Raw genomic sequence first — 25,846 nt, forward strand, 5'->3', positions numbered from 1 at the left:
TTGAATGTTTTGCTATGTTTATTATGTGTCTCAATGCTTAGACATTACAAATAAATGACAGATGCAAGGGTTTCAACAGACATTTTGAAAAATGCTGCATGCAGGTGAAGTCAGGGAAAATCAGTCAGACAGGTCTGTTGTTAAGGTTTATTCTACCTCCCATGTCATGCTGGGCAGGTCATGTTAAGTTTTACAGCAGTTGAAAGAGAAAAGTTTAAGGAGGCATATTGTGTAGTCTACAATAGCAGCTAGAAAGTCTTCAGTGAAGCACAAGTGGTCGTCTAATAGCTACTCATGCAGAATACAGATCTGTGCAATGGATTAAGTTAACGTGAGGTACAAAAACAGATAGTTTAGTTACGGTCTGGACTATGTATGCCAAGTAGAACTTGTAAAAAAAATGTTATGATACATTTTAGGTCATTAAATTTGGTTCTCCTGATTTGATTATCATGAGAACCATCTACACCAAATATTTCAAATATCATATACCAACACGCACAGGTATTGCTTCTGTTTGTTCATTAAAGCTTTATTGTACAAACTGTATGATATGAGCAATTTTTTCCCCCACTTCTATTATTGTTACTTAATTGTATTATTGTTACAAATACACTAACAGGGGTCCTGAGTAGCTCAGCGAATAAAGACGCTGACTACCACCCCTGGAGTCGTGAGTTTGATTCCAGGGTGTGCTGAGTGACTCCAGCCAGGTCTCCTATGCAACCAACTGGCCCGGTTGCTAGGGAGGGTAGAGTCACATGGGGTAACCTCCTCATGGTTGCTATAATGTGGTTCTCGGTGGGATGCGTGGTGAGTTGTGCGTGGATGCCGCGGAGAATAGCGTGGGCCTCCACATGCGCTACATCTCCGCGGAAAGCACTTAACAAGCCACGTGATAAGATGTGTGGATTGACGGTCTCAGACGCAGAGGCAACTGAGATTCGTCCTCTTTCACCCGGATTGAGGCGAGTCACTACGCCACCACGAGGACTTAGAGCGCATTGGGAATTGGGCAATCCAAATTGGGGAGAAAAAAAAAAACAAGTGCCCCAACAAGTGAAACAATTTGCCCCTTTATTCAGATGCAACAATGAAACCCCTTCGTGTATTCACCATCAATTCCTGAAGTCTGCTTTATAATCACAGCAAAAATAAAAAGATATCTGGGGGCTCCATTTGGTGTTTCTCAGCTGCCACACCGGTGGAACCCTCTGTAGATCCTTCAGACAGCCTTTCTGTTCTCAGAGAAAATTACTCTTAGGAAGCATGAACTCTAAGACTGTCAATGGTGTCTTCAGTAACCCTATCATAAGGGAAAGGCTTTGAACCTCTTGAAATATGTACTGAAGTTCCTGAAGGACATTAATAGCATATTTGAGGCTCCTTTAAAGGATGTCTGGAGGATCTCCAGAGCGTTCCGCCAATGTGGCAGCTGAAGAACCTCAAATAGTACATTGAGTTTCTTATCTTGCCATTTATTTTTGCAGTGAGATCTTAATATGACTTATTTGTAGTAGACAATTGAAGCTATTATGTAATAAGTTCTAGGACCAAAATTCGTGGTTAGACAAAAAGTGTTATAATCATCCCCAGTCTCCCCCTATATTCAGCAAGACAAAGTTCTGATGCTGCCCATGTTGCATCTGTTGTGCGTATTGATTTCACCATATTAAGCTGATTCCTACATAGGGGTTCAGTGTCATACCAATCAATACCTTTAAACAGCAATTTTTTATGGAATTTTGAATATGTCAACATTAGATTGAGATGAGATTAATGATTATTCTGTTACTGCAGTGCTGGATCTGTGCACAACTAGACTTAACTCAACCTTTTTAGGAATATTCTGGGTTCAATAAAAGTTAAGCTCAATCGACAGCATTTGTGGCATAATGTTTATTAGCACAAAAACTAATTTCGCCTCGTCTTTTCTTTTCTTTAAAAAAAGCAAAAATTTAGGTTACATTAAGGCACTTACAATGGAAGTGAATGGGGACAGTTTTGGAGAGTTTAAAAGCAGAAATGTGAAGTTTATAATTTTATAAAAGCACTTACATTAATTCTTCTGTTAAAACTTGTGTATAATTTGAGCTGTAAAGTTGTTTAAATCGTCGTTTTTACAGTCGTTTTATGGTTTACAGCACAACCTCGTCATTTCAACAAAGTTGTAAAATTGGATATAACTGCACAGAAAAAAAAAGTTATTTTATCACACAAAAATCAAGTAAACACACATATTGTTTACATCTTGTGGGTATACTTTTGAAACAGTGAGTATTTTAACGTTTACGGATTGGCCCCATTCATTTCCATTGTAAGTACCTCACTTTAACTCAGTTCTTTTCTTTTTTTTAAATAGCAATTAAATTTTGTGGATATCAACATTATGCCACAAATGCTGTCGATTAAGCTTAACTAGTATTGAACTCAGAATATCCCTTAAAGGAGCCCCAGTATCCTATTTGTGTACTATTTGAAGTGCCTCAGAGCAAGTTCTTCAGAGTTCTTGTAGGATTTAAGAGTAAATCAGAGAACTGGTGTCTGGGTGGCAGATGTCCTGAAAATATATGCTACCTATCAGGATGAGCTACAAATGCTATAATCTCATAGTTTTAGGGTTAGGGTTTGGTGTAGGGTTAGGGCTTAATATAGCCTCACACCATATCACACTACATGATAGTTATTCTGGTAGCGCATCCTGATAGGTATTATCTGCCTGACAAGATGTGCTACCTAGTTTTTAACACTTTTCATGCTGTTGTTGTACATTCCGACAGGTTCTTCTGTGCCTACCGACTTATGCTACCCATGTTTTAGCTTTACACATGGTAGCACATTCTGAGAAGGTAGCACAGATTGTCAGAACAGCGGCATCGCAACTGAGGAACCCCAAATGGTGCCTCGAGTATCTTTTCGTTTTTACAGTGTACATTTTAGAACATAGTCCACATTTTAATTGACAAAGTTTGTGTTTGATTATGGGATTTGAGGAAAATCTGTGTAATCATATGTGGCCAAAATGTTGTTTGATTGACAGGATTAAGGAAAAATAGATGCTTGTTGAAGTGCAGTTTATCACATAAGTACCTCCAACATCACCGTCATCATTATCATCATAATTATTATCCTAATAAATATCGAGAGCAAACATCTGTGGCGAATTGCATGTACATTTGCATGTGAAAGTAATGAGTGGGAAATTTGTGGAAAGTTTGCATCAAATTTGTCAGAACTCTAGATTTTTTTGTATGGGCAACAACGACAACTCCAACAACAACTTAAAAGAATATTCTGGGCTCAATACAAGTTAAGCTCAACAGCATTTGTGGAATAATGTTGATTACCACAAAAATTAATTTCAACGTGTTCCTCATTTTCTTAAAAAAAAAAAAAAATTTAAAATCAAGGTTACAGTGAGGCACTTACAATGGAAGTGAATGGGGCCAAGCCGTAAACGTTAAAATACTCAGTGTTTCAAAACTATAGCCACAAGACGTTAACAATATTCGTGTTAACATGTTTTTAGTGTGATAATATCGCTTACAAACCTTGTCTGTGTAAAGTTAAATCCAAGTTTACAACTTTGTTGCTATGATGACACATTGCTAAATGTATAAATGTAGCCTAGTGCTGGAAACCCTAAAACAATGATTTAAACAACTTTACAGCTATAATAATACATTAGTTTTAACAGAAGAATTTTTATAAGTGCTTTTATAAAATTATAAGCTTCGAATTTCTGCCTTTAAACCCTCCAAAAATTGGCCCTATTCACTTCCATTGTAGGTGCCTCACTGTAACCTCGAGGGACAAGTCGAAATTCATTTTTGTGCTCATCAGCATTATGCCACAAATGCTGTCAATAGAGCTTAACTTGTATTGAACCTGTAATATCCCTTTAATAATAATAATAATATGTTGTAATAATGTGTTGCTTTTTTAATAGTATTTTATTTGGAACCATTCTCATTGGGAAATTTACTCTCACACAGGGCCATTTTGGGAATAGCAACAAGTGAAAAAAAAAAGGGCAACCCTCTCATAATTATTTATAAAAAATAAAGTTACATACAGCAGCACATCTTTACTTACATTTTTTAAATTTATTTGAATACCCATACACTCATGCAAATATTTAATACTCAACAGATTTCTACAAAATTATCAATTCACACAGAGACGATGGTCTTTAGCATTCACTATTATCAGTGTTTCCCACAGGATTTTATGTGACTGTGGTGGTTGGACCTAGGGGGTCCCCCAGAAGAAAGTTTTGTAAATGCATCATATTTTTTGCCAATGCCAGACTAGCTTTCTTGTTGTTAAGCTTAATGGAGGGCTATTGCCTAATTAGGCTGGCTGTATTGAGATGTTTAAATAGTGGTTTAATTTCACAAGAGTGACAAACAATGCCGAAGCTTAGTGCAAACACTATCATTACTTCTGGCTGTCACCAATTAAGGCAGGTCAGAGAGATGTGGATGCTGTTCTTCAGGGCGCTCGGTTTGTGTGCATTAACTGTGGTGGCTATGACAGGGGAAGTCGAAGAGGGAGGTGCAGGGGCTCCTGCAGTTGTCGGGCATTACAACACGCTTTTTACTGAGAATTGATGCCATTGGCCAAATTTAAAAATTATATAAAATATAAAATTAGAAAAAGAAATAGAAAAAAAAAATGTCTTGCAAAAAGGGCACTTATCTAGTCAGAGGCCAAAAGGGCAGATGCTTGAGCACCACCTTTGGTCTATCTGTGCAAGTGTGTGCTCTCACAACAAACAGCAACGAATCAAATCAGCGTGACTTGAAACTTTAAAATAGAAGTAGGGGGCGTGTCCGGTCTGGAGCGACCAACAAGGGATCAGGGGGAGGGATATACCAACAGAGCCATCTTCTTCCTGACCTCTGGAAAACGATGGACGTGCAGCTTCTTTCTAAATTTAGACACTTATTCGTGCCGATGCACTATGAGCTTAAAACTGCTGTTCTCATTTATGTCAGTAGTTTAGGCCCAGTTCCATCGAAACGAGGTGGCAGACCCTTGTCGTAGCTCAGCAGGCTCCATTGACATTACGCTGGGCAGCACGATCTGACAGCGTCGTGATCATTGCGCACCATCTCTGTTACGGCACCTTTCACGTTTACTGATTATAGACGACTTTGTAGTCAGAAACAGGCGTAATGGCGCAGGGTGAAAATAATAATTTCCTAACCATCCCTTTGCAAGAGGGTCTTTTCAGCACAGTGAAGGTTGAGCGTTCAGCAGAAGAGAACAGCATTTCCCTATTGGGCGATGAAGATGAGGAAGAAACGGAGGAAGACGTCCGGCTTATACCAAGGTCCTCTCCCGTGCCCAGAAAGCGAGGACCTTCAATTGCCGATGAAACCGCGGAGTACATGCGAATTCGTCTCGTGCTGCCCAGCAGAAGTGTGTCGTTTGTTGACAGCACAGGAGGTGAACTGGTTGATGTCCGAATGTTTGTACCGTTTGATTCGGATGAAGAGGACGACTTAAGATGGAAGGAAGAGGAGGCGCGGTACCGAAAGACTTACCGTGAGCCCACTTACCGTGTGTCGCCAGAGTTCCAGGCACTCGCGGAAACGGAGCTCGTGCTATCCGTGCACATAAACAAACTGGAGGTGGAGAGCGTGACATCTGTGCCAGACGAGCCTCTGTCTTTCGAGGTTCTGATTCGTGTACTTAACATTTCTTTTCATAAATCAGTCTATGTCCGGTCCACAATGGACGGATGGATCTCTCACTTTGATTATCCAGCCGAGTACGTGCAGGGCTCCAACGATGGTGAAACTGATAAATTTTCAGTGAAGTTGTCTTTCGCTTCACCGTACCTATTCAACGGAGCGCGAATCGACTTCGTTGTGCGATATGAGACGGCAGGCGGAGAGTTTTGGGCGAACAACTCCGGCAGGAATTATTCAGTAACTCTCATTCAGTCATATGAAGACGACACAGAGCCGTCCACAAAGGTGGAGAATATTGACCTGAGAGGTATCCTAAAGCCTCCAAGGTACCGGTAAGTGGGCGTCTGTTGTTGACTAAGGGCAGGGGTCAAGTCCTGTTGTTATATGTTTAGCCTGCAATCAGGATTCTCCTTTATACCAAAAATGGTTGGAGGATAAAAACTTATAAGTAGCATCAAGGTTATGGGACAGAACTGTCGGAGAGCGAGGCAGTAATATTTAGGTAGGTTTACATCTTTCAAAATCTGACATGGTTTGTTTTATGAAGCAGCATTATTTAAACTTTCTTTCTTCTGCAGAATACAAATGAAGTTTTTTTTTTTTTTAAGAATATCTCAGCTCTGTAGGTCCATACAATGCAAGTGAATGGTGACCAAAACTTTGAAGCTCAAAAAAGCACATAAAGGCAACATAAACGTAATCCATAAGACTCCAGTGGTTTAATCCATGTCTTCTGATAAACAGTGGATCCCATCTGTTTTGGGCGAGAACAGTCAAAAATCTTGACATTTGCAGTCTCCTTGGCCATCATGATTCCAAGCTTGATAACACTTCCTAGCACTATCTAGCGCTCTGTGCATGCGTCAAGCACTAGGGAGTATAATCGAGCCTGGAATCATGATCGTGCCTGGAGACTGGAATGGCAAGATGTGCAGTAAAAAAGGAGTTACATTTTGGTCTGTTCTCACCCAAAACTGATTGTATCACTTAAGAAGATATGGATTGAACCACTGAGTCATATGGATTACCTTTATGCTGCATTTCTGTGCTGTCTGGAGCTTCAGAGTTCTGGTCACCATTCACTTGCCTTGTATGGACCTACAGAGCTGAAATATTCTTCTAAAAAGCTTCATTTGTGTTCTGCAGAAGAAATAAAGTCATACATATCTGGGATGGCATGAGGGTGAGTAAATTATGAGATAATTTTTATTTTTGGGGGAACTGTTCCTTTAAATTGATAGTTTGCCCAAAATTTAAAATTATGTCATCATTTACTCACCCTCATATTGTTTCAAACCTCTGTGACTTTCTTTCTTTCATGGGACACAAAAAGAGATGTTAGGCAGAATGTTAGCCTCAGTCGCCATTCACATTAATTGCATCTTTTTTTTCCAAACAATGAAATTGAATGGTGACTGAGACTAACATTAGACCTTACATCATCTTTTGTGTTCCACAGAAGAAAGTTTTTTTGGGAGAACTATTCCTTTAATTTGGTCTATATACACTCACCAGCCACTTTATTAGGTACACCTGTACATCTACTTATTCATGCAATTATCTAATCAGTAGTAAAATGTATAAAATCATGCATATATGGGTCAGGAACTTCAGTTAATGTTCACAATAACCATCAGAATGGAGAAAAAAATGTGATCTCAGTGATTTAGACCGTGGCATGATTGTTGGTGCCAGATGGACTGGTTTGAGTATTTCTGTAACTGCTGATCTCCTGGAATTTTCTCGTGCAACAGTCTCTAGAGTGTAAAGAGAATGGTGCGAAAAACAAAAAACAACCAGTGAGCGGCAGTTCTGTGGACCAAAATGCCTTGTTGATGAGAGAGGTCAATGGAGAATGGCCAGACTGGTTGCAGCTGACAGAAAGGCTACAGTAACTCAGATAACCACTCTGTACAATTGTAGTGAGCAGAATAGCATCTCAGAATGCACAACATGTCGAACCTTGAGGCGGATGGGCTACAACTACAGAAGACCATGTTGGGTTCCAATTCTGTCAGCCAAGAACAGAAAACTGAGGCTGCAGTGGCCCTACCAGTTGTGTACCTCAGCAGAAATCCAGGTTTGTCAGACCAGGCAATGTTTTTTCAAACGTCTACTGTCCAGTTCTGGTGAGCCTGTGCCCACTGCAGCCTTAGTGTCCTGTTCTAAGCTGACAGTAGTTGTACCCGGAGGGATCTTCTGCTGCTGTAACCATCCGCCTCAATGTTCGACATATTGTACGTTCAGAAATGCTTTTCTGGGGGGGCCTTGGTAGCTCAGCGAGTATTGACGCTGACTACCACGCCTGGAGTTGCGAATTTGAATCCAGGGTGTGCTGAGTGACTCCAGCCTGGTCTCCTAAGCAACCAAATTGGCTCGGTTGCTAGGGAGAGTAGAGTCACATGGGATAAGCGTGGTAAGTTGTGCGTGGATCGTGGAGGGTAGCATGAGCCTCCACATGCGGAGTCTCTGCGGTGTCATGCACAACAAGCCACGTGATAAGATGCGCGGATTGACAGTCTCAAAAGCGGAGGCAACTGAGACTTGTCCTCCGCCACCCGGATTGAGGTGAGTAACCGTGCCACCACGAGGACCTACTAAGTAGTGGGAATTGGGCATTCCAAATTGGGAGAAAAGGGGATAAAAATGAAAAAATATAAAGAAAAAAAAATGCTTTTCTGCATAGCACTGTTGTATCCCATGTTAATTTTGGTTACTGTCACCTTCCTGTCAGCTTGGACCAGTCTGGCATTAACAAGCCGTTTTCGCCCACAGAACTGCTGCTCGCTGGATGTTTTTTTGTTTTTTCGCTTTACACTCTAGAGACTGTTGTGCTTGAAAATCCCAGGAGATCAGCAGTTACAGAAATACTCAAACCAGCCCGTATGGCACCAACAATCATGCCACGGTCTAAATCACTGAGATCATATTTTCCCCCATTCTGATGGTTGATGTGAACATTAACTGAGGCTCCTGAGCCATATATGCATGATTTTATACATTACACTACTGCCACATGATTGGCTGATTAGACAGTCGCATGAATAAGTAGATGTACAGGTGTTCCTAATAACGTGGCCGGTGAGTGCAGTTTGATGTGTTACAAAACTGTGTCAAAATGCCTTTCAGTTGTAGGCTTGCAATTACTCAATATCAGAAAATATCCATTGGCTCATGGTGAATTTCAGGGTGATAATGATGAAAAACTGTGGAATTCCAAATACATCTAACTTGCTTGTACCTTAAGCATCTGTGTATTGTGTGAGCATTGGGGTTACAGAGTCTCCTTACCCCCTCACCCTCTTTTGGTGAATGGCAACCATTCAAGGGTGTGTGAGTAAGATGAAAATAGGACAGGTGTCACTTTCAGCTCTGGTGTACAGAGACCTTACCTCTGACCTTTCTGCAGGAGTTGCTCAGTAAAACCACAACATGTTGACAAAAGCAGACACATACCCACACTGGTTTTCCTCCTTTTTCACATTCTGTCTGGGACGTGGACATAATAGCTTGGTAACACAACAAAATATCCAAATGAATGTTTTTAAGAAGAACAAAATGTGCTCCATAAATGGATGATAACCCCTTGTTTTCCACGCTACACAGTTTAGTAGCAAAATCCATTTTGACTTGAAAAGGTGTATTTACACAGACTGTTTAATGCTGCTCAGAGGTGGCATAAATGCATTCACACAGCAATTAAGGTTTTAAATATAAAATTATGACTATACACTCACAAAGCACTTTATTAGTAACACTATGGTCCTAATAAAGTGCCACACGGTGTCTTCTGCTGTTGTAGTCCATCCACCTCAATGTGCGACGTGTTGTGCATTCTGAGATGCTATTCTGCTTACTGCACTGGAATCTTCTGTCACCATGACAAATTCCTCATGTGTGTAAGCATACTTGGCAGTAAAGCTCTTTCTGATTCTGATGTGTGAAAATGATTCCCTGAACCACTCTTTCACAATTTGAGCCCGATGAATCTAGGCATTGTCGTCCTGGAATATACCTGTGCTGTCAGGGAAAAAAAATTCATTGATGGGATAACCTAGTCATTCAGTACATTCAGGTGGTCAACTGAATTTTATTGCTGCATAATGTTGCTGAGCCTAGACTTGACCAATTGAAGCAAAACCAGATCATGACACTGCCTCCAGAGTCTTGTACAGTGGGCACTATGCATGACGGGTGCATCGCTTCATGTGCTTCCCTTCTTACTCTGACACACCCATCAGTTTGGAATAGGATAAATCTGGACTCATCAGACCACATGACCTTTTTCCATTGCTCCACAGTCCAATCTTTATGCTCCCTAGCAAATTGAAGTGTGAGTTCTACTGTCGATTTTTTTACGATGTGACTTCAAGCATTTTAGTGATCTCTGATCACGATCATTCAAGATTTTTTTCCGACCACATTTCTTCTGCAAAGCTGACGGTTCACCACTATCCTTCCAGGTTTTAATAATGCGTTGGACAGTTCTTAACCCAATTCCAATGATTTCAGCAATCTCCTTAGTTGTTTCCTTTGCTTGATGGAGGCCAATAATTTGCTCTTCTGAAACACAGTAACATCCTCCATGACTACGGGATATGTCTTCCGACATGGTTGTTTAAGAAATGAGAAGCTACACACTGCATCAGTTAGGGTTAAAAGAATTGTTGCCAGCTGAAACATTTAATCACTGCAATAATGATCCACTCATAGGCTCTTAAGTATCTGCTTATTTAAATCCAAACTGCGACAATACTATTGGCCAGGCAGTGATTTCCCTGCCTACCTGCACCCTACATATGACAAGCAGCTATAGAAGATGGGTGGATGCTCTACCATGACAACAACAAAGTTTAAGGATGCTCTGATGCTGCATTTCATTTACACAGAACCAAAGTAGCATCAGAACCACCTTTGATACTGGTGGCTGAGGTGGATCAGAGCAGGCATAATTTAGTCTGGCTTTTATGCAGCATTGTGTCTTTACACATAATTTTGAGCAGGCATAGAGCAGCTTGAACTCAAGTGTGTTAAGACACCTTTAGTGAAGCAATGAAGTGAAGTCTTGATGCATTGTCATGGAACTCCTAAGATCTAAATCAAGCAACAAGCTCGGCTTGCAGTCCCAAACAGACTTGCATGCAATCTTGCTCGCAGCCTTTCCTCAAATGTCATACCTTGTTTCTATTTCATTGCTCAGATATGCTACAATAAGTAGAAGGTCACAGAACAGGATGTCATTCGAACTCTTATGCGCACAAAATGCTCGGAATGTGTAGCGATTGGAATCCTTTTGGTGTCCTCAACCAAACTAAACATTCAGTCGATTAAATTGAAAAGTACCTCTTGTGGTATGTAAACAAGTATGTACAAAAAATGATCTTATTCTCTCACATGGCTAGAGTATCTGATCACCATGCTTCCAGGACTGTTAATGTTTATATGTAGGTATGTGGGATATTGTAAAATGTCCTATCCAATCATAAAATCTATCATGACGAAAGTGGAGTGTGGGCTAGACAGTCTTCGCCCACGAAACAGACTTCCATTAAACAACTCTTCAGATGTTAACTTGGTAACAAATGCCACAGAGGTCACAGTTATTTTCCACTGAGTCAAGCAATCGTTTATAATCCTGACCAATGAGTTATTGACTTTTATACTTTTCCTTTATTTATATTTCACTTATTCTGTGTATGTACTTCTGAATAATAATTTTTATTATGTGTGTGTGTGTGTGTCTTCATTCTAGATCGGACATTGATTACGATGACTCTTATGACAAAGAAGATGGTATGTAATATGTAATTAGCTTCATGACATCATCCAGTAGCTTATTTATGTCAGAATAAATACAACAAACATATGCCAAGTTAGTAGTAGTTTTTATGCTTCAGATTACTCTGTGGTTTGTTTTAGCACACCTGAGCAGCACAGAGTATGAATCATCGGAGGATCAGACCTCTTGTGCACAGCCGATTATAGTCCAGCCGGAGATCGACATTGAGGTGAGTGAGGTTTGTTTTATAACCACATGAGTTCTACTGGATTAACAGGAGTAAAAAAATCCACAGTGTGTCACAAAAATAGTTAACAAAGACAAAGGTTTAAACAAAGGTTAATTTTCCCCTCCTTTCTCTAACCTTTAACACATTTCCATGACCTTAAAATGGGAGACGCGGTTTTTGTGCGTAACGGCAACATTGTTTTGGTATGTCTTTTGCTATTTCGGAAACTCCTTGGCCTTTAGGTTGGTGTTTCCTAGGTCTTTGCGAGTGTTTTGAAGGATGATATAGGAGAGACCGGGGCTAGTTGTCACACTTTTTGGCATTTTCTAGTCAATTTCTGTTTAGGCACATACCTTACAATCCTAGCTACAAAAACTATTGCACATTTCCACTGTTCTTATATAATAGTGGTGCATGGTTTCACACTATATAGGGTAATTTGTCACAATGTCACTATAAATGGCTGTTCAGCTAAATTGAATCACTAAAGCAATTATATAAAACAAAAAGGTACACATATAAAAAACATTCATTGTTACAGCCGGCAAATATGATGGGTTATAAATAAATATTAAACAATATATATAAATGTAAAACATCTTGACAACTTGCCCAGTTAAATCAACCTTCATTATATAGTTGACCCTTGCCTGAATGTAATTTTATAGATCTGAACAGATTCTATAGCCTCTTTTAACACTCTCACAGTGAATCTTTGTATCTTGTTACTATCTGTGGTAGTAGGCAGTTACTGTATTTATTTACCAGAGATGTCATTTATATGTTCTTTCTCTTTAATAAGTAACCAGATTCCATCAGCTCCAGTTTGTACTCATAATGAGGGCTCCTGTCTGTCACCATTTCAACCAGTGCAATGTTTTTTATAGCCACCCAGGCTTAAGATAACTCAAGATGTAAAATTAAACTTTAACTCATTGATTGCCTATTGTTCATTTAACACTAAAATAAAACATTAATACATAACTATAAATAAAACACTGATAATGACAGATTTCCTCATACCTGCATACTCACAGAAGATTAAAATTCACTTGTTAAAATTACCCCCGGCATTTCACTGCCCAGATAACAACTAATTAGTGTCTTTTTACAGTCTATTGATGTGCGGCTGTGTCGAATAACTGAGTCTGGTATTTACAACAATAGCATCGCCACATCTGTGTCTGGTTTGTGGTCAACATTTACGATAAAAGGATAGACCTTTTATTATTTCGTTACCTGAAGCCTAAGTCCAAGACTATTGAACCTTTTCAAAAATATGTTGTTTCATTTTTGATGCTGAAATGTGTCAATGTGTCAAACAAAACACTACTTGTAATAACCAAGAATGGTTTAATCGATTCTCAATAGATCTCAGAAAAAAATATAAAATGTATGTTGACATTTTTATTCTCATTTGTCTACCTGAACAGCTCATTGAAGCTTCAGCAGCAACTTAGGTAATGTGCATGTGGCTTGTTAACCTTAAGCTTGCTAATGTCACTCGTTCATCGTGTTGCATGCGACAAGCATCCTGTCATGACCCATAATACATTTAGATCAACCATGTAGTTGTTTATTTCCATACTTTGGTTTTAAAACAAAAGCAACATACTTAAAATATTACATGTCAAAATTTAGTTGGTTTAGTTGTTTAACACATTCAGATTGATTGTAGAATTGTTTAAGAGAACTATATTCCTGATGTTTCCCACATTAGAAAAAATCTTGTGTGAACGTCTTGTTTTGAACATGCTTCTGTCCTCTTAGACCATCTTGACAACTTGGCAAGCACCTGTTTGAAGGAAGAAAAAAATGACCAAAAAAGCTCAGTGGTTGAAAAATAATACCTTAAACAGAAACAAATGTACTACTTTGTTTTGTTATGTGATTGATGTATTTAGGTCTGTGTGCTGTATGTTCTGTGTAAATATTGTCAGTTTCATTACATGTTTTACTTTGAGATGTGCACAACTTCACACAGAGAGAAACAGCATTCTCTTAGCATTTTCAGCACCACTTTTGTTTTATTCATTGTTTATTTAATTGTGTGTATTTCTGTTACAAACATTAAAAACAATTTTTTGAAGGTTTTATTTCTCTTAACCATATACTGTGAGACGTTCCATTAGAGTAACCTCACCTAACCCTTCCTGTTAAATAGCCAATGGGACTTGGCACAAACATCAGGCCAACACAAATCACTGTCCCCACTGGGCACTTTGCATTTTAGGGAATTTAACTATTTCTCTCTTTTTAATTGGGAAAAATCCTGTTAAAGGTACATTCCGGGTTTAATACAAGTTAGGATCAATCGACAGTATTTGTTGCATAATGTTGATTACCACAAAAATTATTTTTGACTTGCCCCTCCTTTTCTTTAACAAAAGCAAAAATCTGGGTTACAGTGAGACACTTACAATGGAAGTGAATGGGGACAATCAGTAAACATTAAAATACTCACAGTTTCAAAAGTAATGCTACAAGACATAAATAATAAGTGTGTTTACATGATTTTAGTGTGATAAAACTTACTAACCTTTTCTGTGTAAATTTATAGCCATTTTTACAACTTTGTAAATTACAAATTACGATTTAAATAATTTTACAGCTCAAAGAAACATGAGTTTTAACAGAGGAATTAATGTAAGTGCTTTAATAAAATTATAATCTTCACATTTCTTTCTTTAAATCCTCCAAAAATTGGCCCCATTCACTTCCATTGTAAGTGCCTCAATGTAACCACTGTAACCTTTTTACTTATTTTTTTTTAAAGTTTTTTGTAGTAATCAACAGTATGCCACAAATGCTGTCGATTGAGTTTAACTTGTATTGAACACAGAATATTATTTAAATGTTAACCTAAAAAAATGTGATACCTATAAACATTATTTTACGCCATCAAAACAAATTTTAATCCAGTAGAAATAGCTTCTTAAAGTGTCAATTGCAGATTACCGCTTTTTACTGTGTATTATGATTAGTGATGATCGTTACATATGAAACTCATACTGTCTGGAACAACTGCATGGATCATTAAAAAACTTGAGAAAAGTATTTATACTAATATCGATGGATCATTGGAGCTCATAACCAATGCTGGTGTAAGTTCTAAAATGCATTATCAAATGCATTTACTCTTGATTTTCAAACTAGTTGTAATCAAGAAATGCTAATGGAAATGCACAATGCATTTCAGGTTTGTGCCATTCACCTTACACTGTTTATTAGACAGTAGTTCATATTCATAAATACTCTGTGCCATGAAACAGAGCAGTGTTCCACATTTTTTATTGTTAGAAAGACTCAGGCCATGACCACACTAATACGTTTTCTATTTCCTAAAATCATCATTTTCCAAAGTATGCGGTACTAGAGAGCGTTTTCGAATGTCTTAGTTTTCGGTGGAGGAAAACGCCTTTCCAGAATGGATGAGAGGCGTAAATGTTGCAAAGTCAATGTGTTTTTAAAAATGTATTAGTGTGGACATGACGTCAGAGACCAATGTTCTGAGATTGTAATTCCAAGCTTATTATTATTATTATTATTACATTTTCCTTTCTGTTGCAGACTGCTATGAATTTATCCAGCTCTCCACAGTCCATCAGGCATTCCTCAACAGCGGGATGTCATCCAGCCACTACAGATATTCTCTACGGAGAACCAATTCCGCTTTCATCCAATAATTCACCACAAACAGAAGAGTCTGGAACTACAGGCGAAGCCATTCAGCAGTTACCTCTACCCGACCCCCAATCATATCCTAGTCAGCAGCTTTCTGAACCTCAAGATCAAGTCTATAATGTTGTCCCTTCATTGTCTCCTACTATCCTTGTCCACCTCAATGATGAGAAAAAAGAGTATGATTTTGAGGATTCTCTTAAGTCTAAACAATCCTCTCATCCACATAAAGATGATTTCCAGTCTGAGATTTCATCACAAGTGCCTTTTGAGTTCGGCCAACCCTCATTGGCTGGGTTTTCAGATGCACCACATGTCCAGGAAGAAGGTATAAACATTTTAAAGGAGGAGAAAGATGTGGAGGAAATACAGTTAGAAATAGATGAGACAGAGACAGACATGCTGGAACAGCCAAGTCAGAAAATCGAGGATGAAAAGACATGGTCTCTCTTTCAGATGTTGGAGGAAGCTGTGCAGCCTCATTCCTCAAAGACCGTTAACAATAATGATGCAACTGATGACGTTGAACACCTCAATCTCACCGCGGATGCAGACAGTTTCTCTGAGGGCTTACAGCACCCTCTGGAGGAAGGATCACAAGAACAGGAAGTAGAAGTTCTCTCCTTGGTCAGAGCCGAGACCACTGAGGCGGTTGAAGTTCTGCTCACAATGGAAAGCACCAAGATGGGTGGTGAGGAAATGGCTGGTTTAGTGGCTTCCTGTCTCTCAGTCACCAATTCAGGTCCCATAAGACAGGATAGAGAAACCCAAAGCCAACCCACCTATCCACTCACAGACAAATCTGAACCTCAGCTGACCACCACACGACATCAGAAAGAGGAGGGACTTGTCCTGGAGCAGAGTGAGCTGGCCTCAGTCTTGCCTGGGGACCCAAACTATGGTAAACAAACCAATACCATGTCTACTACAGACCATCAAACAACCAAACAGGAAAAGTCAGGGCTGGCCAGTGTTTCTGGAATGATATCTACAACTGCTGATTTCACCTTCAATCTTCAACCTTCAACTGTTCACACCTCAACAGAACATAATGTAATTTACGATAAGTCTTTCCAGGGTGATGAACTGTCTGCCGCTCCATATCAAACATGTAAAGACTCAGAAACCCCGCTACCACTGCCAAGAGAAAGCACAAAAATATGTGAAATTTCAAAGGATCAGACTGAGGTGACAGTGGACAAGTCTCTTATTGCCTCTTTCACTTTCTTTATTGCTGTTGTCTGCTTGGCTGCTGGGATTCAAGAGCCCAGCATTTTCCTGTTTGTTGGATTATTCTTATTGTCCCTGTGTTTCTGATTTCTGGTGTTTTCCATATAGTTTCTCTTTTCACCTCCATCCCTTTCTCCTAAAAAGCCATAAGACTTTAAGTTCTTCCTTTCTCCCTTGTGCCTTGATGAATTCCAACAACAAATTTAATGTTAACAGAGCTGGTGTCAGATTTGTGTAAATAGAGCAGTAGAGCTAATTTGCGCTTTTCCACCATCGGGTTGAACGGTTCTCCTTGTGGAACCATATCAAATCAGTTTCTTTTTCCACTGTGGTGATGCAAAATCACGATTAGAATGGACTGACCTGGCAAGTAACCAAATGGGAGTCGCCAAGTCAGTACATGCGTTCCAACAGAACAGTTATCTGTTATGAGTACGGTTAGCTAACCATGCTAAGAAATACTGGCCTGGGATGGTTTGCAGTTAGTGGCGTCTCAGGCTCATTATTTCTAGTGGGGCACAAACAATCACTTAACCCAACATGTCATGGGTTGCGTTAACCGAAAATTCTCCATCTAATAATTTACTGATTTCTGAAACATTGACAGATAATTCCAAATGCTGTCCATCAGTTTGACAGATAAAAAAGAAACAAGAAAAAAAATGTTAACCTAGTGCATCAGTTTTGTCTTCACTCTTTCTCACACACACACTCTCGCTGTATCTGTGTGCCCTGTTTATTCCCTGATATTAAGATGCGTTAAGATGCATGTTAAACCGGCAAAGTTCAAATTAACTTGTTTTAGTGCAGTGGTTGATAAACAGGTAGAACTTTCATTAGAACTCCTTTGTTTCAACAGGCTCAAGCATGGGGTGTCAAAAAATATATCATAAAGGCATATCCACTTTCATTTACAGTATATGCCATTATAATTGATGCTATACGGCCCTGAATGTAGCCCTAGTACTTGAAAACAAGTGTGACAGATAAAAATAGATTATGACGGAAATGTAAAACTCAGTCCGTCAAAAAGATTTTTTCTAGCGCAACCTCTGAACATGAGGCCACGCAAAAAACTCCACTAAAGCATGCAGATCAAATGACTGTGAAAGCAAACCAGATACAGGCAAATCGTAAAGGCTGTGCATGATTGAACATCATTGCAAACTAATCAAAACGAAAGACCTTAATAATTATAGAATTTCTTAAAAGGATATCTACTGTTGTCTTGTATAATAGGTGGAAATTATATATATATTTTTTTAAATAAATGTATGATTATGCCATGCATTTTGCACAGCAGCCCCACCTACCCCTACTGTAGAGACGCCACTGTTTGTAATTGTACAGTTCTTAACCGTGCTCGGGTGAAAATGCTACTGGAACCGTTCAGCCCGATGGTTTTCTTGTGTATACTCCAGACTTCAGCCAAATTTACAGTGGTTTATATAAAATAATAGTATGAGCAAGCAATGTGTGTTTAAGCTGTATGACATAACTATATATAATCATTGGAAATATGGCTCAACTTCACTACATTTATTCACAATAACTAACATTTTTGTCATTGTGTTTGAAATTCTAGATAGGGCTAACCATACTGGACCTAAAAACTTTTGGTTCATTTATATACACACTCCAGTAGTTCACTTGTAGCTTGATGATGAGAAGAGCTTGTGGGTTTTATGTTTGAAATGATGTAGAGACTGACAGTGAGTTTAGCGCTCAAAGGAATTTTGGAAAGTTAAAAACTAAGGTCCTGTGCTATACCACTTAGTGACAACTTTTGAATCTCTGTAGACATTGGATTTGTATATGGATTCACTAAACTGCACTGTGAAAACTGGTGTGTGATATTGTATGTGATCTTTGTGTAATTTATATTACACAAATATTTTGCCTGTAAACCTAAAATCACAAGTCCTTATTTTTTTTAATGTGTTAAACTTGTAGATTATTCAACAATAACATGGGTTTAAGAAACAATTGAGCCAAATGTCTACTAATTTAATAACTTTTATTAAGAGCTGTATCTTCTACAGTGTCTCAAAGCTGAAGTTTGCACATCAGAGAGACAAGTACACAGCCTTTTGCAGTGCACTTTAAAAGCGTGCCAAAGCCTCTGATTTCACCCCAAAAGGTCATGCATTGCTCTGAAGTCACAGCATCGAGTTACAGGGTGACTGCACCATTGTAAGCAGAGATAACACAACTCCTTAAAGAAAACGTTGAGCCTTGGTTCCTTTTTTCCAAATCTTGACCTTAAAGGTATTGAGTCACTCATTTTATTACTGAATTAATGTATGGATAGGTAACCAAAACAAGCAAAGCTGTGGACAGACTCGGTGCTTAATAACCAAAACATGTTAACTTAAGATTAAATAACACCCCACTATTTTAGCACTACAGTTGCAAAGTAGAAATAAAATTCCATTAGCTTGATCATTTTATTTCAGTCTTTTTAGTGTACATCCTTTCACATATTTTGATTAAGCTTGCTAACATAAAATTTGAAATAATCAAAATGATTGAAACTTTGGTAATGAAGTTACACTCAAACAACATTCACAGCAAACATGTTTATGTTGAACATGCATAAGTATGCTCTGACATAAATATGAGATCATGAGACAAGGCAACCTGATTCCCCCCCCCCCCAATACAAATGTGATAAAAGTAACAACTGGTAAACTTTAAATATATACATATGCACAGATTTTGTTTTACTGTTTGCTCCATTTGAGGATGACACGTTTTTGTGAATTTAATAGTGAAACGTTCCGAAGACCGCCTTATCACGTGAATCTACAGAAAAAATCCACAAGTTGTGCTGTCCAGTTCCGGAAACCACCTGGATAGTAGTAGATAGCGGATATATCTGTATGTATGTATGTATATATATATATATATATATATATATATATATATATAAAACAGTATTCTTCCTCTTATTCAGACATCTTGTTGATCAAAGTCCAGCTCTTCCAATACAGCCACTGAAAGACCAATTTGATAATAAAATGAATATATTTTGTCACATGAATTGTTAGCCTATATACAAATAAAATACAGAAAGACAACATTATGCGTAAAGGACTGCAACTCGTGTTGGTCCACCATCCATCAGTCTAATAAACATGCCTCTGTGCATTAATAGTACAATTTCACCCCCTGGTGGACATTTCAAGACAAAATCATTATCTGCTTGAAGTTAAGGGCATTTTAAATCATTAATATTTTACACTGGCCAGACACCTAATAAAGGTATTTGTTAAAAACAGGGCTACAAAAGTAAAAAAAATACTAAAATTTGTTAAAAATAAAAAACAAGATAATCCCTCCTCAAAACTGATTAACTGTATATTTGACAATTTTGATGTAAAAAAAATAAATAAAAAAACAAACAAACAAAAAAAAAAATACTACAAATTATAAACAGCTGTACATTTTAAATATTCTGTACTTTACCACGGTGTCAAAACTTGAGGATTTTTCCAATTTTTTTATATATATAAAGGCTTACAATTAACATGTAATTTAAAATGAAATCTTTTTGTCCAGACAAAAGCGCAAAGACTTCAATTCACAAACATTTTATAATCAACAAATTCAATGGAAATATATGAACACCACGTCTTTTAAACACCGGACAACACTTGGGAGTGAAAAGCTTGATCTTGCTGAAGTTAATCTTAGGGAAATAATAATAATAATAAAAAACACAACTTTAAAAGCCAAAATACTTAAAATTCAATAAGACATTTAAAATTACTTCCCAAAACAGTTCCCACACTTTTCAACACATGATCTTCTTGCAGTGACTCTTCTTGTGGCCACAACCTCTAAAAAAGGTATTTTCGACATGTCGCCACACCACATTTGCACTCCATACGCATACGTTTCTTAGGAGAACCAGGAAGTCCTGTCAAACTGAAATTAGAATCCATCTTTGTGCTCTCGGCGTCTACTGGATCGACTGTGGAAAAAAAGGGAAAGATTAAGATAGATATTTCCTTCAAAAATAAAATAAATTATATATGCATCATTTAATGTCTAAATCTAAATTACTCTGTAGCAATGTTGTGTGTCACTAAGGCAGTCTCACTATCTTTTTCTAGTATGGTTTCTATGCACAGAGCCTAATCCAAGTCTCTCATTCACATGTGTTTATTTAAACGTGGTGCACCAAATGCCATTGCTTCTTGCGATTTTGGTAACCAATCATTATGTGCCAAATTTGAATAAATGTTAAATAAATGACTAAATAGAAATGAATATGCTCAAGTGTGCATGGCATCATGATTTTCACTGAATAATACCAATAATTTTGGTCTGCTCCTCACACAAAGCTATTGAATGGATTTAGAAGACTTGGAATACAGCACTCAAGTTGTATGGACTACTTATATGATACATTTATAGTGTTTCTTTCCTTTTTAGAGCTTGACAACCACTGGTTACTATATACTTTCTTTGCATGGAAAAGAGCAGCATGAACATTCTTCAAAACATCTTTTGTGTTCCACGGAAGATGAAAATGAAAAATTGCACGGGTATGGAACGACACAAGGGTGAGGAAACTATTATAATTTTTCGGTAAACTATTTAAGTTCTAATGCATGGTTGCAACTATACAGTTACACAATTACCTGTCATTTTGTAGTCAAATGTAAGCTCCTCTCCTGCTTTTATGCCACGTGTGGCGAAGAATGCTATCCGTGGCAGCCGCTCGTCCAAGTTATCAATAAAAACATTATATACCTGGAGGTTGGGGTCACACTATGAGGAGACAAAGAATGCAACATTTACTTCAATATACTGAAATTATAACTCCTCAGTACAAACACATACCAGAACAAGTAAAAACTGCCCAAAGAAAAGTAACAGCCTTTCGTTTTTGACAAATTCCTGGTTGTTAGTTCATTTTTTACACACAAGTATGAAAAGGCACAGTTTAACTGATATGCCTACTGGTTACTTGTCATTTTGCAAACAATATGTATCTAAAGCAATTTCCTGTATATTCTGCTACCACTTTTAACTCTTTTAGGTCTTATTACCTGCAACTACCATTGATTGTTGCGATTGTAAAAATACAAATATTCATTCAGATTAAACTAAGTAAAACAGCACTGAGGTTGTTTTAGCAAAGCTAAAATTCAACTCACGCTGTGGTTGACAAAGTGGGAGATGTTTCCATAGTGAGCAGCATCCACCGTGTATTCGTCATCCACATAATCCAGGTCAAAAAGATAAGTTGCGCCTTCTTTATCATACACATGACCTCTCCGTTCTGCTTCCTCTGTTGTAATAATCTAAAGCACAGTAGGAAAAAAATTTGGCCAAACAATCATGAAGTCAGGCTCTCTTCTGGGAAACATAGATAAACAGCCAATCACCCGTGACAAGAAGGTAGAAATTTTCAGTTGCTTGATAAATGCAATATCTACTAGAAAAGCAAAACATGTTTACGTGATAACACTAAAACCTTAAACTGACAGAACTGCAGCACTCAACTACAGATGATGAATATAACTCAAATGTACAAATAACAAAACATTTCAAATGAAATTAGGTGATTGTAGTGTGCCATTCAGTCAGTACATGTGAAATCATTAATCTGAAATAAAAAAAAAACCGGACTGATCCTCTATGCAAACTAGCACAAATACTTTAACATTTGATATCTGATCCAAATGTAAGCAAATGTATCAAACCCTTCCACGCTTCTCACCTCCCCAACATACTCCATGACGAAAGTGTTCTTGCGAATGCGTTCCATGGTTCGTACCCCCCAGCCCCTGCCATTGTCTGTCCTAAAAATGCAGAGGGAATACCGAATACCCCTCTGCACTACTCTGTTGGGGCAATCCAGCCCACAGCGGCACCGTTTGTTGCACTCATAAATGGGCAGTCCTGGCCGAATGCGCACCTGGCCCAATTCATTGTAAGCAAACTTGTGTTGTGAAGCTCCGGCACAACAGCCGTCCACTGGGCTGCCCAGACAGTCTGTGCAATCGCAGCCCACGGCCACCTCATTCAACATGATCCCATCACCAACTTTATAGTCATTTATGTAGGTGAAGTTCTTAGGTGGGCCTTCTAGGTCGACCTGGTTCCGGACATAGATGTGGCCTTTGTGGGTGCCCAGGCTGTTGAGGTGCGCCTCCCACCGTGCAAGGGTCTGCCGGAGTTTTGCCCGCTGGACGAGGTGGGATGCGGTGGCAGCGTCTAGCCGTTTAGGGATGACACGCTTCTTCTGTCTCTGCATCTCTGCATTCAGGTCCTCCCAGAATTGGCTGAGCAGATCAATGCACTTGAGGTTCTTCCGTGGTTCCCACGTGTTGCTGGATTCAGGATATCCCCTCCATTTGACCAAGAATAACTCCTGTGAAGAAGGTACAGGAATGGTACAGAACTTTAGCACTGCTAGAGAGGTAACTTATTTGGTATGAATCACATTGTGTTGCAGATACTGGGGACATCTACTCAAAAACATCTACATCTTTACAACTTTTTTCATACTGAAAAGTAGGTCCACACAGAATGTACGGCAGCAGAACTTGCATGCTAATCAACCAATTAGAGTGTAGTATTCTTAGTTCTGTTTAACATATTTTACCATATTTAAAGGAATATTCCAGGTTCAATATAAGATCAACTCAATCGACAGCATTTGTGATTACCACAAAAATTAATTGAAACTTTTTCAACACAAATTTAGGTACAGTGAGGCACTCATAATTGAAGTGAATGGGGCCAATTTTTGGAGGGATTAAAGGCAGAAATGTGAAGCTTATAGTTTTATAAAAGCAATTACATTCATTATTTTGTTATAATCGTTGTTAAATCATTGTTTTTAAGGTCTTTTTAGGGTTTGTTAACATTATATCGTCATGGCAACGAAGTTGTAAAATTGGCTCTACAAAGAAAAGGTTAGTGAGTGATTTTACCACACTAAAATCATGTTAAGACTCATATTGTTTACGTCTTGGGGCTAAACTTTTGAAACAGTGAGTATTTTAATGTTTACAGATTGGCCCCATTCACTTCCATTGTAAGTGCCTCACTGTAACCAAGTTTTTTATTTTATTTTTTTATATTCTTTTCTCCCAATTTGGAATGCACAATTCCCACTACTTAGTAGGTCCTCGTGGTGGCGTGGTCACTCACCTCAATCCAGGTGGCGGAAGACAAGCCTCAGTTGCCTCTGCTTCTGAGACAGTCATTCTGTGCATCTAATCACGTGACTTGTTGTGCATGACACCGCGGAGACTCACAGCATGTGGAGGCTCATGCTATCCTCTGCGATCCACGCACAACTTACCATGCACCCCATTGAGAGCGAGAACCACAAATCACGACCACGAGGAGGTTACCCCATGTGACTCTACCCTCCCTAGCAACCAGGCCAATTTGGTTGCTTAGGAGACCTGGCTGGAGTCACTCAGCACACCCTGGATTCGAACTCGCGACTCCAGGGGTGGTAGTCAGCGTTAATACTCGCTGAGCTACCCAGGCCCCTGATTTTCTATTTTTTTTTAAAGAAAAGGAGGGACGATTCGAAATGTATTTTTGTGGTAATCAATATTATGCCACAAATGCTGTCGATTGAGCTAACTTGTATTGAACCCGGAATATTCCTTTAAATTAATTCTACAGATTTTACCCATAAAAATCAGTGTAGAAAAGGCAAAAAATCTGGGCCTGCTCATTAGCCTAAAAGAATAGCTTCAAGTACTAAAAACACATCTTTCAGCCATGAAAATGGCAAACAATGCATTATGATCTAGTAGTTCACACTGTTATTATCATACAAAAACAATGCATTGTTCATTTTCATCATAAAATGGTCATTTTATAAGGTAGAGTTTTACCCTCACCTGTGTTGTTTGTATCCTCCCTTCGTTGATAACATTTCTTTTGTAGTCACAGAGGTATTCCACCTCATAATCAGACAGATTTTGTTTGTTGATGCCCAGCTCTTTGCATATCACACCTTGCTCTCGACAGAGTGTCTCCAGCTGCTCTGAAGTAGCAATGCATGCTACCATACAAACTTGAGCTACAAAACACAGTTAAATGTTAATTGCAGAGGTAAAAATAACAACAGACTCATTTACCAACTGTAGATAAAATACGCATTGTGAAAAACACTGGTCTGATGATGGGTCCTGTAAACTATGACAGCAACACAAAACAAAATGACTTTCTTTTCCTATGTAATCCTATCCTACGTAATGAGTTGTAGAGAGACAGATTGAATATGGATTATAATAAATGCACCCATTATTAGAGCATGTATGTTATTCATGCAAATCTTTTGAAAAGATCGGGATTAACTTCATGGTTGGTTAATTTTCAAATATGCAATATTTTCTGAATTAAATAAAAAGAGCAAGACAAAACTTTACACATATTTTACAAACAACTGGTCATTTTGTTTGCCTGTTATAAAAAATAAAAAAACTCCACATGTATTTCCCTTAACTAATCGGCCATTTAACTGGCAAACAACTGTCACAATACAAATATGCCAAGAGATTCAGTGAACTTAACAATCATCAAAGTGGATAAACTACTACATAGGTTATAAGGTTGCATGATCATATTAAGTGTCTGTTTTGATAAAGTGCACAGTCCTGAAGTTGGCGGAAAAGTTAAACACCATGTGGATGTTGCAAATTACTGAGTGTGCAAAACTTGTGTTGCATTTGTTACGCTGCATTATCATTAATTTTACAAAGAAATTGATGCAAAGAAAACAGAGAAGTTAGGCTACGACATTCACAGCGCGCTTGTTCAATGTGGTACTGCGTGAGCGCGCGGAAGCCTTAAAATCGACCTAATGTGAACTTGTAACAACAATTTCAGTAACAATTCTTCCGAAATGAAGGGTCTCTTTCCGGCTTTTATGGGGGAAAGCCACCCTTTAATCAATAGCACATGTAATTTGTCAAAACATATGTTGTGTAAACCGTTTTTATGAGCGATTAACACGATATATACTTACCTTTCAAATTTTCCGCCATCTTCCGACCACCGCCAAAAATATATGATTGAAAGACTGCTCGGTGATTGGACGCGGCGCAGTCTGAGTGACGTTTAAAATAACCAATAGAGACAGAGTATTTAAATCGACCAACCGTTTATGGGAAGTTGGTAAATAAAAGTGCTATGATTGATAAGTATTATTGGATGAGCTCTGGTATTATCAATTTTCAA

General features: G+C 38.4%; 2 protein-coding genes across 2 annotated transcripts; one reads left to right on the forward strand and one right to left on the reverse strand.

Moving 5' to 3' along the window:
* Positions 1-4,253: 4,253 nt before the first annotated feature.
* si:ch211-167b20.8 (protein phosphatase 1 regulatory subunit 3A) lies at positions 4,254-20,044 on the forward strand. Its single transcript, XM_051652559.1, has 4 exons — positions 4,254-6,034; positions 11,455-11,495; positions 11,622-11,710; positions 15,281-20,044. Exons 1-4 carry the CDS (start codon positions 5,181-5,183, stop codon positions 16,706-16,708), a joined length of 2,412 nt encoding a protein of 803 aa, XP_051508519.1. The 5' UTR covers positions 4,254-5,180; the 3' UTR covers positions 16,709-20,044.
* suv39h1b (SUV39H1 histone lysine methyltransferase b) lies at positions 19,497-25,788 on the reverse strand. Its single transcript, XM_051652561.1, has 6 exons — positions 25,635-25,788; positions 24,505-24,686; positions 22,356-23,009; positions 21,790-21,936; positions 21,271-21,400; positions 19,497-20,597 (listed from the first exon to the last, which is right to left on the reverse strand). The coding sequence occupies exons 1-6, from the start codon at positions 25,651-25,653 to the stop codon at positions 20,464-20,466; spliced, it is 1,266 nt and encodes a 421-aa protein (XP_051508521.1). The 5' UTR covers positions 25,654-25,788; the 3' UTR covers positions 19,497-20,463.
* Between the last annotated feature and the right edge of the window lie 58 nt (positions 25,789-25,846).

Source organism: Myxocyprinus asiaticus, chromosome 24, assembly GCF_019703515.2.
Source record: "Myxocyprinus asiaticus isolate MX2 ecotype Aquarium Trade chromosome 24, UBuf_Myxa_2, whole genome shotgun sequence".
Taxonomy (NCBI): domain Eukaryota; kingdom Metazoa; phylum Chordata; class Actinopteri; order Cypriniformes; family Catostomidae; genus Myxocyprinus; species Myxocyprinus asiaticus.

Bases quoted from the DNA above. Each gene is read 5' to 3' on its own strand.
- si:ch211-167b20.8 (XM_051652559.1), top strand. From the start codon at position 5,181: ATGGCGCAGGGTGAAAATAATAATTTCCTAACCATCCCTTTGCAAGAG. The intron at 6,035-11,454 runs GTAAGTGGGCGT...TCTTCATTCTAG, and splicing joins CTAAAGCCTCCAAGGTACCG to ATCGGACATTGATTACGATG. The intron at 11,711-15,280 runs GTGAGTGAGGTT...TTTCTGTTGCAG, and splicing joins AGCCGGAGATCGACATTGAG to ACTGCTATGAATTTATCCAG.
- suv39h1b (XM_051652561.1), bottom strand. The intron at 21,401-21,789 runs GTGAGTTGAATT...GTCTCCTCATAG, and splicing joins CCCACTTTGTCAACCACAGC to TGTGACCCCAACCTCCAGGT. The intron at 20,598-21,270 runs GTAATTGTGTAA...TTTTTTCCACAG, and splicing joins ATTTGACTACAAAATGACAG to TCGATCCAGTAGACGCCGAG.